General features: G+C 42.2%; 1 protein-coding gene across 2 annotated transcripts; it reads right to left on the bottom strand.

The window, feature by feature from the left end:
* Positions 1-310: 310 nt before the first annotated feature.
* On the bottom strand, positions 311-6,388 carry FAM131B (family with sequence similarity 131, member B). Of its 2 annotated transcripts, XM_010012935.1 has the most exons (7): positions 6,287-6,388; positions 5,032-5,067; positions 2,776-2,869; positions 2,065-2,262; positions 1,587-1,730; positions 983-1,154; positions 311-889 (listed from the first exon to the last, which is right to left on the bottom strand). In XM_010012935.1, exons 1-7 carry the CDS (start codon positions 6,338-6,340, stop codon positions 616-618), a joined length of 972 nt encoding a protein of 323 aa, XP_010011237.1. In that variant the 5' UTR covers positions 6,341-6,388; the 3' UTR covers positions 311-615. The 2 variants fall into 2 exon arrangements, with proteins under 2 accessions (XP_010011237.1, XP_010011236.1); XM_010012934.1 differs by having other exon boundaries at positions 311-1,154.
* Between the last annotated feature and the right edge of the window lie 4,632 nt (positions 6,389-11,020).

Raw genomic sequence — 11,020 nt, 5'->3', positions numbered from 1 at the left:
GTATCCACTGAGCCTACAATTTCATATCAAGGTGCTATTGAGGATCTGGTTACACAGCGAATCTTTCTTCTCAGTACACTCTGTATCAAATACAGCCTTATCCTCTGTATCAGCCACAATCAAAATACTAGTGCAATCTCTATTTGTAAAGCCATATCTTCATTTTAAACCAGTTTATACTCATATATTCTATCAAAGGGGACCATGTCCAAAGAGCAACATCCATTCTGCCAAGATGGATTCTAGCCACATAGCTGCTCTCTATACCATGTCTGTTTCATCAGCAACATCCCCAGTACCAGAAGAGTTTGTATCCACAGCCAAGACTTTGTATTAAAAAGATTTAGAAATTATTTACCAATCCAGATCTCTCCAAGCACCTCACATATGTTGCCCAGAGCAATGAAAATCAAAAACGTGTGTCCATGGTAGAGGGGAAGAAAAGGTCTTCATGTGTCAATCACTTTGAGATTTTCCTCTGTTTAAAAAAATAATTAAATGTCAGGAACAGAATATGTGTCTGCTCAGAAGTATGGGGAGCTGGAGAATCCCTGTAATTTCATCCCTTGCCACCCCTTTCTTTGTTCAGCAGTGATGAGAACTTCACGGAAAGCATCAGTTGTTTGTTTCCCCCTCTTCCTCATCAAAGGACTGAACCCCAGAGGAGGTGACATCTGAGACTTTGCGGCTCAGCGCAGCATGTTCCATCTCCTCTCGAGGAGACAGTGATTCCAGGTCCCGGCACACTGCATCATCCTCCTCTGGAGATGGCTTCTTGTTTAGGAGAGGAGCCTTCTCCAGCTGTGGGTTCCCTTCATCCTCAATGTGGTCCTCCATGTATGTGCTGGACTCTGCCCCACACTGAGCAGTCTGCAGGGGCCACATGTGGACCAGCCCTGTGCTCTGGATGAAGTTCTGCTCCTGCCGCTGTTGCTGCAGCTGTTGCTGCTGGAGAAGGCTGCTCTGAATCAAAATGCTTTCCTGAAGGTTTGTCTGAGATTCATCAAAATTCTGGCCTAAGTAGGAGGCAGTTGCTGGGGAAGCAATGAGGGACTGGTCACTGGTCTCCCAGGCATCGGATGAACCTAAGCAATACATGCCCTGTGAGACGTAGGAGTGAGGCCAACTATCATACTGCGTCTGGGCCATATGCTCTGCAAGTAAAGGAGGGAAAGAACACAGTTTTAGACACTTTGTCTACGCCAAGCTGGTTTATTCACATAGCTTATGTGCCTGTGCATGACACTATACTGTACAGGGTAGATAAATCCTTTAGAGGGGAGGAAGGTGAAGGGAAAAGTCAGTTCTAGGCAGCAGGCAGATGAACCTGGTTATACCCACAATTGACTGCAAGAGCTGGCAGCTTTCCACAGTTGTGCCCAAAAAAGGCAAAAGAACTGGGCTTTGGAGCCTCTCCATTAATATTAGACTCCTTGGACAGCTCCACAAATAGGTGATGCCTCTGTAATATCCCAATCACAAAAACTGAGGCTACAGAATAAAACAGAGTAGAGGGAAATAGGGAAACATGACAACAAGAGGAGGGAAGGGGTGTTTGAAGACTAGCGAGGGGCACCAGAGCTCACCTTGGCTCTCCATTAGTTCTTGGTAGTTCTCAGAGTAGTTGCCTGCTGGGTTCTCCTGATTTGAGTTTACACTCACATCCTCACCATCCATGGAGGACCAGGCCATGAGAGTTGCCTCAGAAATAGCAAATTGTTCCATCACTCCTGTGCCAAAGGAGACAGGGAGGGGAAGCAGGGATGTGTGAAAGCCTCTCCTTCTCATCACACTCTTTTAATTGCATTTCTTCGTCACACTGTCCCACTCAGCATATCCCATCCTACCTCAGCAACACCCATCACCCACAATTGGCCCTCACCCTTTCCACCTCTGCATTCCATTGGCAATACTCCAGCCACAGTCTCTCTCTCCTTCAGCCATCTGAGCCACCCACAGGCTCTCCTGAGTGTGTTTTTCAGGCTCCTACACTTTGGTCTCTCAAGGTTTCTGCGCTGGGACATCCCAACCAATCCAATCCACATGCCAAAAAGTTAGTGCTACCTGCAAGGAACCGGGCCTCCTTTTCACCATCGCTCAGATCTGAGTAGGCATCAGCGTCTTTGCGTGCTGTCTCATGCGTGTGCTGCTGCTGCTGGCTGTTACCTTTGCCCCAGCCTTGCCATTCAATCATGTGAGCCACACGGCCTTGGCCCATAGCTGTTGGCTTTGTGACATGGTCCTTCATGCTGCGAGATATCCCTAAGGGGCCAGACATTAGAAAACAAGGAGGGGCTATTACACAGCTCCAGGGTTATCTGCCACACTGTTTACCTCTCTTGGAAGCTCCAGTGTATCACTCTCCAGGAGAGTTTCTCCATCTTTCCTTGAACTGGCTCTTAGAAGGAGGAAAAAGGGAAACCCCAAATATGAAAGACAATTTCCTTCCCTGCCTAGAATCCATTTAGGACAGATTTAGGCATGAAGGATGAAGCTTGAAAGTGAACAAACTGAGAAACAAAAAATGGGGTTAAACCCAAGGCTGTTTGAGGGTAAGCAATTGAAGACGGCTGAACTGGGGTGCATGGTGCGAAGCCGACAGGAATAACACAAAACTGCTCTTTGAAAGGGCAACAACTAAGAGATTTCTGTATTTAGAACCATAGTGGTGGATATTCCTCTAAGGCCTCAAAAAAGCAAGACTCAGAAAGGAGCAGCTGGGAGAGCAACAGTGAGATATGTGAAGAGGATAAACCCAAATTCTGAGGACCTCACCAGAGAAAGATGATTTAGCCAAAGCCCCAATCCCATAAGCATTGGAGTTGCGTTTCAGTTTGGGGAGGATGGAGGTTGTATCTTCCATGGAGAGCTGAAAAGAGAGAGAATATGAAAAATTATATACAGAAAGGAGAAGAGGAAGCAAATTAAAGTGAGAAATAAGTACAAGGATTCCAGAAGGTAGGTGGAAGACATGGAGCAGAAGCAAGCAATAAGAAAAAGAACAAAAGAAGGGAAGGAAAAATTAGAGGCTATTTAACCAGGACTGGATATTGCATAGCACTGGGACTGAGTGAGGCAAGGTCAGTGGGAGATGCAGAAGCAGTCAGTGAGAAGCTTCCTTTGGCTGCTGCCAGTCCTCTATAGACATGCTGCACTGTTCCCAACTCTGTTAAAGATGTGAGACATGGCTGATGGATGATTCAGGGAACTTAAAATGGGGAGCTGACACTGTGATAGGCAAGACACAGTAATGCATCATACTATACATATTAATTTTTATGCTACTTTTGGTTTTTATTTCTTCTCATATGGTCTTAATAACAGGAATGTGACTGTAGCAGTGATGTGTCCTGTTTTGAGCACCTACAACCACCTGTAAAGAAATGAGGTCTACAGCTCTGCTTAATTCCCTATACTCTCTTCTCTGTGTTCATCCTCAGTACCTGAATAACAACGATAGGAAACTATTGGGACAGGCAGCAGTCACAAGCATCATCATAAAACACAATCCCTCACAAGGCTTCTTCAGAGATGCCAGGCATTGCATATGAAGAGTTGCTCTGAGTGTTAATGCAGCAGCTAAGGCATCCTGTAACTTTGGAGCTAGGAATGTCTGTGTGTAACATGTGAGCTTAAGAGCTCAGAAAGTATGAGAAGAACAGTAAAAAGTGAGAATACAGCCCTTGTTCCATGATACATTTCCTTTAGTGATGAAGCTGGTTGAAGAACGTCCATCTATGCCCTCACTGGTCATTCCTGCCTGGGCATGGCTGTTCAGAATCCACCCCTTTGTTTCAAGACAGCCTGGGGGCTGTGCTGTGAGCCACCTCATGGAATCAGACCAGAAAAGAAAGTAAGCTGCAGGAGGTATCTACCACGCTGAGGTTGGAGAGCTATGACATGAAGGCAGGAACGAACGGGAAGAATATTCATAAATCAGCTTTGATACCAAGAAAGATCTACGAAATTACACTGAGAAAGAGCTGCATTATGAAAGAGCTCCATGGATCCAGGATAGTTTGGAAAACTGGAGACTGCAAGTAAGGAAACTGTCAGGAAACATGACTTCATGTACCTTGTTTTCAGCTAGTCAGGGATGCAGTGAGGAAAAACTGACAAGTTTCTTCTAGGCAGTTGCTGCATACACCATTATTTTCCTGCACAGAATTGTTTCTCTAAGCAAAAGATCCCAAGCCATAAGTGCCACGATGAAAGAGATGTCAGTAGGCCGTGGCTAGTTAAAAATACAAGTCCCCTTGATATTCAGTGTCACAAGTGCTTGCAAACCACAGAGAACCTGAAAATGATAGCCATTTATACTACCAAAAATGGACCTTCTAATCCTGCCTTTCCAAGTGTACAAAACTATCAAGCCAATTTATGTTTTCTTCTGAGCAAAATACTTCGGTAGCACTAATATGCATTATTCCGTTTTTAGGATGGTGGTTTTGCATTAGTGCAAATGAATAAAATAAAGCCATTTTTTTTCATGGCACAGGTGTTAAGAGCAACATGTGTGTTATTTTTTAAATGTTTGCTTGTTTCTTCTTCTGCTTGTTAACCAAAGTTAGCTGGTAATGAGCATCTCCTTCAGGGGACATTAAGAATTCTTTTGCTTTTGTATGCAACTGAAAATAAGGGATACCTTTCCCCCCAGATCCTGGAGAAGATCAAATGATGCTCTAATCAAAGAGTACTGTTTTTATTTAACATGCTGGACAGACACCTTTTTTACCTAGCAGTGCCCAGAAATCTCAAAAATAAACATACAAAAAGACACACATTAGTCCCAAAGACGACAAAGGCAATCTCATGGTCACCTGCAGACCTAAATACCTGCCAGACAGCAAAAGACCCAGAGGAAAACAAAAACTCATCACCATTCTCTGAGTTATAGGCAATTCCCAGAATTTCAGTGGCACTAAAGATTTTCAGTCATGTTTCCATTCTGGTCTCCACTGTACCCAATGGCAGACAAATCCTGGTCTTCCTATGACTAGAAATTTGAACAGTGGTGTGGCATATACTCACATTGATACCATCCCAGGAAAAATCCGTCCGTGTTTGCTAAAGAAAGCACAGAATGATATCATGTTAATGTAACAAACAAGCTGCAAACATCAAGATGCATCACTTTGAGGCTAACACAAGGAGGAGCTAAACTACCTGCGTATTTGGAGTATAGTACAGGAAGTTAAAGAATTATTTTCTGCTGAGATTATTTTCTCTTGTGGTATTTCAGTTTGTCCATTCTGACCCACTTTCCCCATGCAAACTAGATCCATTTCCCGTATCAGCCATTACAGTACCAATTCATAGTGCATTTCCTTCAGCTGGGAGGATGTACGTCTCAACATCTTGGCTTTTGGGGATGTGGACACTCAAGAAAATTTAAATGAATCAGTTACACCTATGGTATGTGTTCACGTAAATCTAAATGTTCACTGAGGTATAGCTCCTGCTCATTGATTTCCAGATCTGCATTTGATTTAACTGAATTCCCCATACAAGGTTGAGCCCCTCAGTTTCTGCCAGGATTTCATGAAACAAGTTTCTTGCAGTTACATTCCAAGCCACCGAGGTGTAATAAGGAAATAAAAATATCTATGCATTAGCATTTTGAAAAGTTTTACAAATTGTATGTTATTTGTTCATGCTATTTGCGAACTTCATCTGTGATTCCTCAAATATTATGTTTAAAATAGCTTTGACCTTTTTATTAATCATGACTTCATACCCTGAGCCTTAGAGAGCTGAAAATTCAGGTATCTAAGATTGAAGAAGCTGCAGCAATTCACAACAGCAAATGAATCAGCCCTTGAGATGTGGTGTGGTAAATCAATTGGCAGCGAGTTACTAGTGAGTGCATCCCTAAAATCAAAATGGAGACAACTGTGTTTCTTCAAAAGATTTTTGGGCTGTACTGAGGAAGCTGGGACAGACATTGTGCTGGACATTTCAATGAATTCATTATTCAAGGATTGCAGACCCACAGGCTGTCAGAACTGCCACAGTTTTTGTCCATGTTCTGTTCCACCCCAGTCATGAGTGGTTAAAAGCACTTTCATTTGCAAATTCTTCCTGTGGATATTGTGAAGGGAGTGACTCAACTCTATTCAGTGCAAGCCAAACTGCACAGATATGAAAGTCTGATCCTTGAGTGCACACTGGTATTCTGGTCCTCTCCCAGGCTGTCTCAGTAATGCACAACACCCATTTCTGAGCTCAGAAAGAACTGAAAACTTTCTGATCCCACTGGGTAACTGGGTCTGGGACAGGCACTCACCTCAGTGGAAGGTCGATGGAAGCTGCTGCCATGCAGTGAACTGGTGCTGTCCATATTGATTTGGTCCACATCTTTCAGTCCTTTCCAGTCTACTGCAATCACCTCGTTTCCTGTGGGAACACATCTAGTCAGGCTTCTGAATACCACTACAATCTGTTCTAGAAGTCTTAGGCCAGCTCAGCTCAGCATAGAGGAGAATCACTGAGTTTAAGGCCACAAGAGCCTTAAACCAAACCTTCTGATCTTAATCAGGCTACCTGTACATCATCAACTATTAAATTTCACTCAGCTATCTCCATACAAAGACCAGTCAGTTGTGTTTTTCTCAAGCATGTTTGGCTACTGCTCCTCAGAAAAAATCTAGTCATGACATGTGACTGAGAAAGAACCAACTCTTGATACTCTATTCCCATACTAAACCATCATCACTTAAAAAGGCATTTCTCCTTCATAATTTGAATTGGTCTGACATCAGCTTAGAGCTGCTGGTGTCCTTGCTTTGCTGTTCTCAGCAAGATTAAAGACCTTTTTAATACCCACCATTACATTTCAGGGAAGTTATTCATACGCTTGCTTTTCTTCTTGACAAACTAACCAGACTGAGATCATTAGATTTCTTACTGCAGAGCACTTTTCCAGTCCCCTTAAAATATCTGTCTCTCCTTTTAAAAGACGTCTCAAATTCTTCAGTTCTTTAAAACATGGACATAAAAGCATACATAGCAATGTAGGTAAAACTAAAAATAGTTCCTTGCTGCTGCTCTTCAAATTAACCCATTGTGCCATAACCTCACAGGAGAGTCTCACATTCAGCTGTTTGTTCACTCAGATCCCCAAGCACTTTGCACAGCTTTCTGGGATTGTCACCCATGCAAAAGCAGAGACTGTGCCATTTGATTTTACATGCATTTTAATACAGCTTGAAGTATTTGATTAAATTAAATATCATTAACATAAAATAGAAATTATAAAATTGAATAAAGATAAAAATAAGATTAAATTGTAATGAAATTGTAAAAGTAAGATTAAACTGTAATGAAAACTAAATGCAAAGTAGCACACTTTAAACAGTCAGCCAAGTAACCAAAACTACTCTGTCCAGTTAGTGATTACTTGTACCATTGTCAAGCTTTGTTAAAAGTTATTTACTTCCATGTCACAGAGGAAAGGTTGTCAATATCTAGTGTATTTGGAATACGTGCCATTGAATGTGATTGTTCTGTTTTCATTAACTTTTAGCTGTTTACTCTTTATAGCAGATTTCTCCTTCACAGACACATGCAAACCCCCTTGCTCGTTCTCGCATGTTAACACTGGCTCATCACTGCACTTCCTGGGTTGAAATCTTCTGGCAGTGAAGAGATGCTGTGCTCCACAGGGCCTGCAGGAAGCATGGAGGCACTTACGGGTGGGAAGCCCAAGGCACCCATCAACTAGAATATAAAACGCAAAGAAAACAATCTGGTCCCTTAGAAAGGCTAAATACAGTGAGATGATAACCAGGAGAAAGCAAATGCCACCTGAACTGGTGTCTACCACACCTTCACATCTCCTGAATAAAAAACCAAACCAAGGCATATTTTCACTTTCACACGTGAAGTATGTTTCTGCTCATCACGTTAATTAGAACCAAGTACTTTAACAGCATCCGCCGTATGTCTCTGACCAGGCTGAGTAAAGTTGCTCTTTCCCGAATTGCAGGGAACTTGAAAGGTGATTACTGTAGTGTATGCTGCAAAGGTGGGCATAGACGTCAGACACAGCCAGACTTCAGAAGGAGGCAGGACACGGCTATGGTGAGCGTGACAAAGAGCAGCTTTCAAGGTTGTGGTCCTCTTGACCGATCTTCTTCACAAGGACATGCATGCATTTGGCCTTACGAGCTCAGTTATTTAATTCAAATTGAGAATGCTACTAACCAAGGTCAACACCCACAGAGGAGCACAGGGAGACAATGGCAGGAGGGGGACCCCAAACAGCACCTGCTGAGCTGCTCCCAGGCCCATCCCAGGAGCCATCAGCGCACCAAAGGTCCATCTCCATATGCCCAGAGGAGCGCAGGGGGATGATGGCAGCTGGGAACACAAATTGCAGACTCAGAGGAAGGGACACCCTTTCTGGGCCCTTCCTAGGGCTGCCCCAGGAGAGCGTCAGCCCCATAGGCAAGGGGAAAGCCTATCAAAATCAGTCAGGGGGAGAGGCTTTCAGATTCATTTTTGTAACTGACTGGGGTGGTTACTGCCTCAGGGGTATGGCAACTACTATGGGAAGCAGGAGAAGAGCGTTTGGGGATTGCACTAGATTTATGCGACGTTTAGAAGAAGAACCAACAGCAGGGAAAGCAGGGGGATCCAGGTGATTTGGGGAGAAGCAAGTGTGAGAAAATACATAAAGGGATGAAAGGGGCTGGTAGCATGTAAACACGTTGCTGATCAGTAGGGTTGTCTGGCTGTGCCCTGAGCTTGTTTTGTGCAGTCTGTCCCGTCTTCTTGTTAAATTCCATTTCTATTTTCTGGCACGAAGGAGGTTCTAGTCTGGATGCACATGTCCCGTGATGGAAGTCTAAGTGCCAGGAATTGGAGAGACTGGAGAAGCAGGAGAGGTCGCGCCTCTCCACAGCGGAAGGCAGCTGTACAGAAGCCTTGAGTGCAGGTAGCAGTGTCATGCCTGTTTTATCTCCATTTACCCTAGATTTATTCCCTGTCCTCTCAGCTGTTACTAAGCATAACGCTGTGGCCCTCCTGTAAGTCTAGATAGACATCCTGGCACACAGTCCAAAACAGGCAGCAGCACCGCTCTGCAAACGAAATGCAAAGACCCCCACTAGCCAAAGAGACAGACCAACTTCATGGAGTCTGGTGCTCAACACATCCAGCTTGACATGCCCAAAGTCTGGCAAGTGACACTCAACCTTTGTCCCTAATTCTGCTAAAACCACTGATGGTTTCCATCAAGTGTTAGACTGTGGAAAACATTAATATCATTCTGGCAGATCGGGAATCAAATGATTGAAGAACATTAACATCAAACAATTATTTGTCTCAAAATCCACACCTATTCCATAATAATAGAGCTAAAGGCCTATAAAATTTATTTATTACTGGTTTTCTCCACTTGGAATTACCTAGACAAGGGAAGAAAAGGAGTAATATGTGATCTTGTGTGCACTATAGTTGTAAAGACTGACTAATTACTGAAAATTTCTGGTCTAAACAGTTTCACAGGTAGTACAAAAGAAATAAATCTATTGGGAGAAAATAACTAATACATGTTTTTAAATGCAGTAATATCTGCCGAAGCATTACACCACCACACACTGTGGTTCAAAAGAAAATGTCTGGATTCTAATTGGCATTGAGCCTCTTATTCAAACTTGGATAAAGGTTAGTGGTTTGATTTTTTCTTTCTTTTTATTGCTAGGAGTAGCAAAAGCAACTTCACAGAGTGCTGCTCAATACATGCAACTTGACAGGCCTGAAGTCTGTCAAATCATTAATCCACAAACATGAAAGATCAAGTTCTGCTCTGACAGACGGAAGGAAAAAAACCCCAGAAAAATCAGAAAGAAGTATGGACAGTGAAGTTGGAAAAGAGAAACTGAACGCAGTATATTATATCTTACTATTGTTTTTATTCAACCTCTTGTCAACCTCTTTCTCCCTTCAGTTAGTATGTTGGGTTTTTCACTTTTGCAATGGTATATTTCTTCCCCAATACAATTTCTTTTCTTAGCCAACTTCCGTTCCAGCTTCAGCTGATCGTCATGACTATTCCATTTGTAATTCTATCATCAATCATCTCTTAGAAAACTGTATTTGCTTTTCTCCATATAGACCTGATAAGCACTTTAAAACATGAGAGGGTCATAAAGCTAATTTTAAAGTGGGATTTTTGCAAAAAAATGCTACTGAATTTCTCATTGAAATGTTCTGAAATGAGATGCTGAAAGTTTTCTTGTCATTGTTTCTGTTTGGTGTGTATAGGAAGGATATAGAGGGCTTTCATTTTCATTTAACTTTTTAAAGATCTCTTGATTAAAAAAAAAGTTACTTGTTATGGGCCTTTTTCACATCATAAATTCCACTTTTGCTCTGGAAGACGCAGTAGATGACTGCAGAAGATGTAGGAAGCTAATTACATGAAGCAGAGAGAGAAAATCAAAGCAGCTGAAATCTATTAAGCCACACTGCTTGCAAATCATGGTTGCTTTGTATTTTTAACACAAATTTGATAAAAAAGCCCTGACAAACACCCATCAGAAAAAGATGCCTCCATCACAACTGAAGCAATGTTCCAACTCAAGCCCTCTAAGCCTTTGGGCAAAAAAAAATCATCCCTTTTTCTGTTACAATACTGTTAGGGTAAAAATTAAGATTTATTTTTAAGTTGGGCCTTTCTAAATAATAAAGATTAAAAACATTTAAAGAGGAAAAAAGATGGGGGAAAGAAAATATCCTTTTCTCTGCTTTTTTTTAGTAACACTTTGGACTCTCAGATATTAGAAAATGTGTGTACTGCGCATTCCCAAGTAATACAAAGTAATGACCATTTTGATGAATGCTGGAAACATCCAAGAAGCCATCTGGATGACTACATCCACCTTGTGATCTAATATTATTACTTTTTTCCTAACTCAGTAGCTCATTTTGCCACATACTTTAATTTATCGTGGAGACACAGAATTTCTCAGTTGGACATACTTTCCATTTCTTTGCATTTCTGTGATCATAGGAA

The sequence above is a fragment of the Nestor notabilis genome, unplaced genomic scaffold (assembly GCF_000696875.1).
Source record: "Nestor notabilis isolate BGI_N333 unplaced genomic scaffold, ASM69687v1 scaffold11354, whole genome shotgun sequence".
Classification (NCBI taxonomy): Eukaryota; Metazoa; Chordata; class Aves; order Psittaciformes; family Psittacidae; genus Nestor; species Nestor notabilis.
Note: the sequence above shows the minus strand (reverse complement) of the source record. Positions and strands in the feature narration are given on the sequence as shown.

What these genes read in the sequence shown, in the direction of transcription:
- FAM131B (XM_010012934.1), bottom strand. Translation starts at nt 6,340, where the DNA reads ATGGACAGCACCAGTTCACTGCATGGCAGCAGCTTCCATCGACCTTCC. An exon ending in TCCATCGACCTTCCACTGAG is followed by an intron (nt 5,068 to 6,286) that starts GTGAGTGCCTGT and finishes TGCTTTCTTTAG; the next exon opens with CAAACACGGACGGATTTTTC. An exon ending in GGCTAAATCATCTTTCTCTG is followed by an intron (nt 2,263 to 2,775) that starts GTGAGGTCCTCA and finishes CTGGCCCCTTAG; the next exon opens with GGATATCTCGCAGCATGAAG.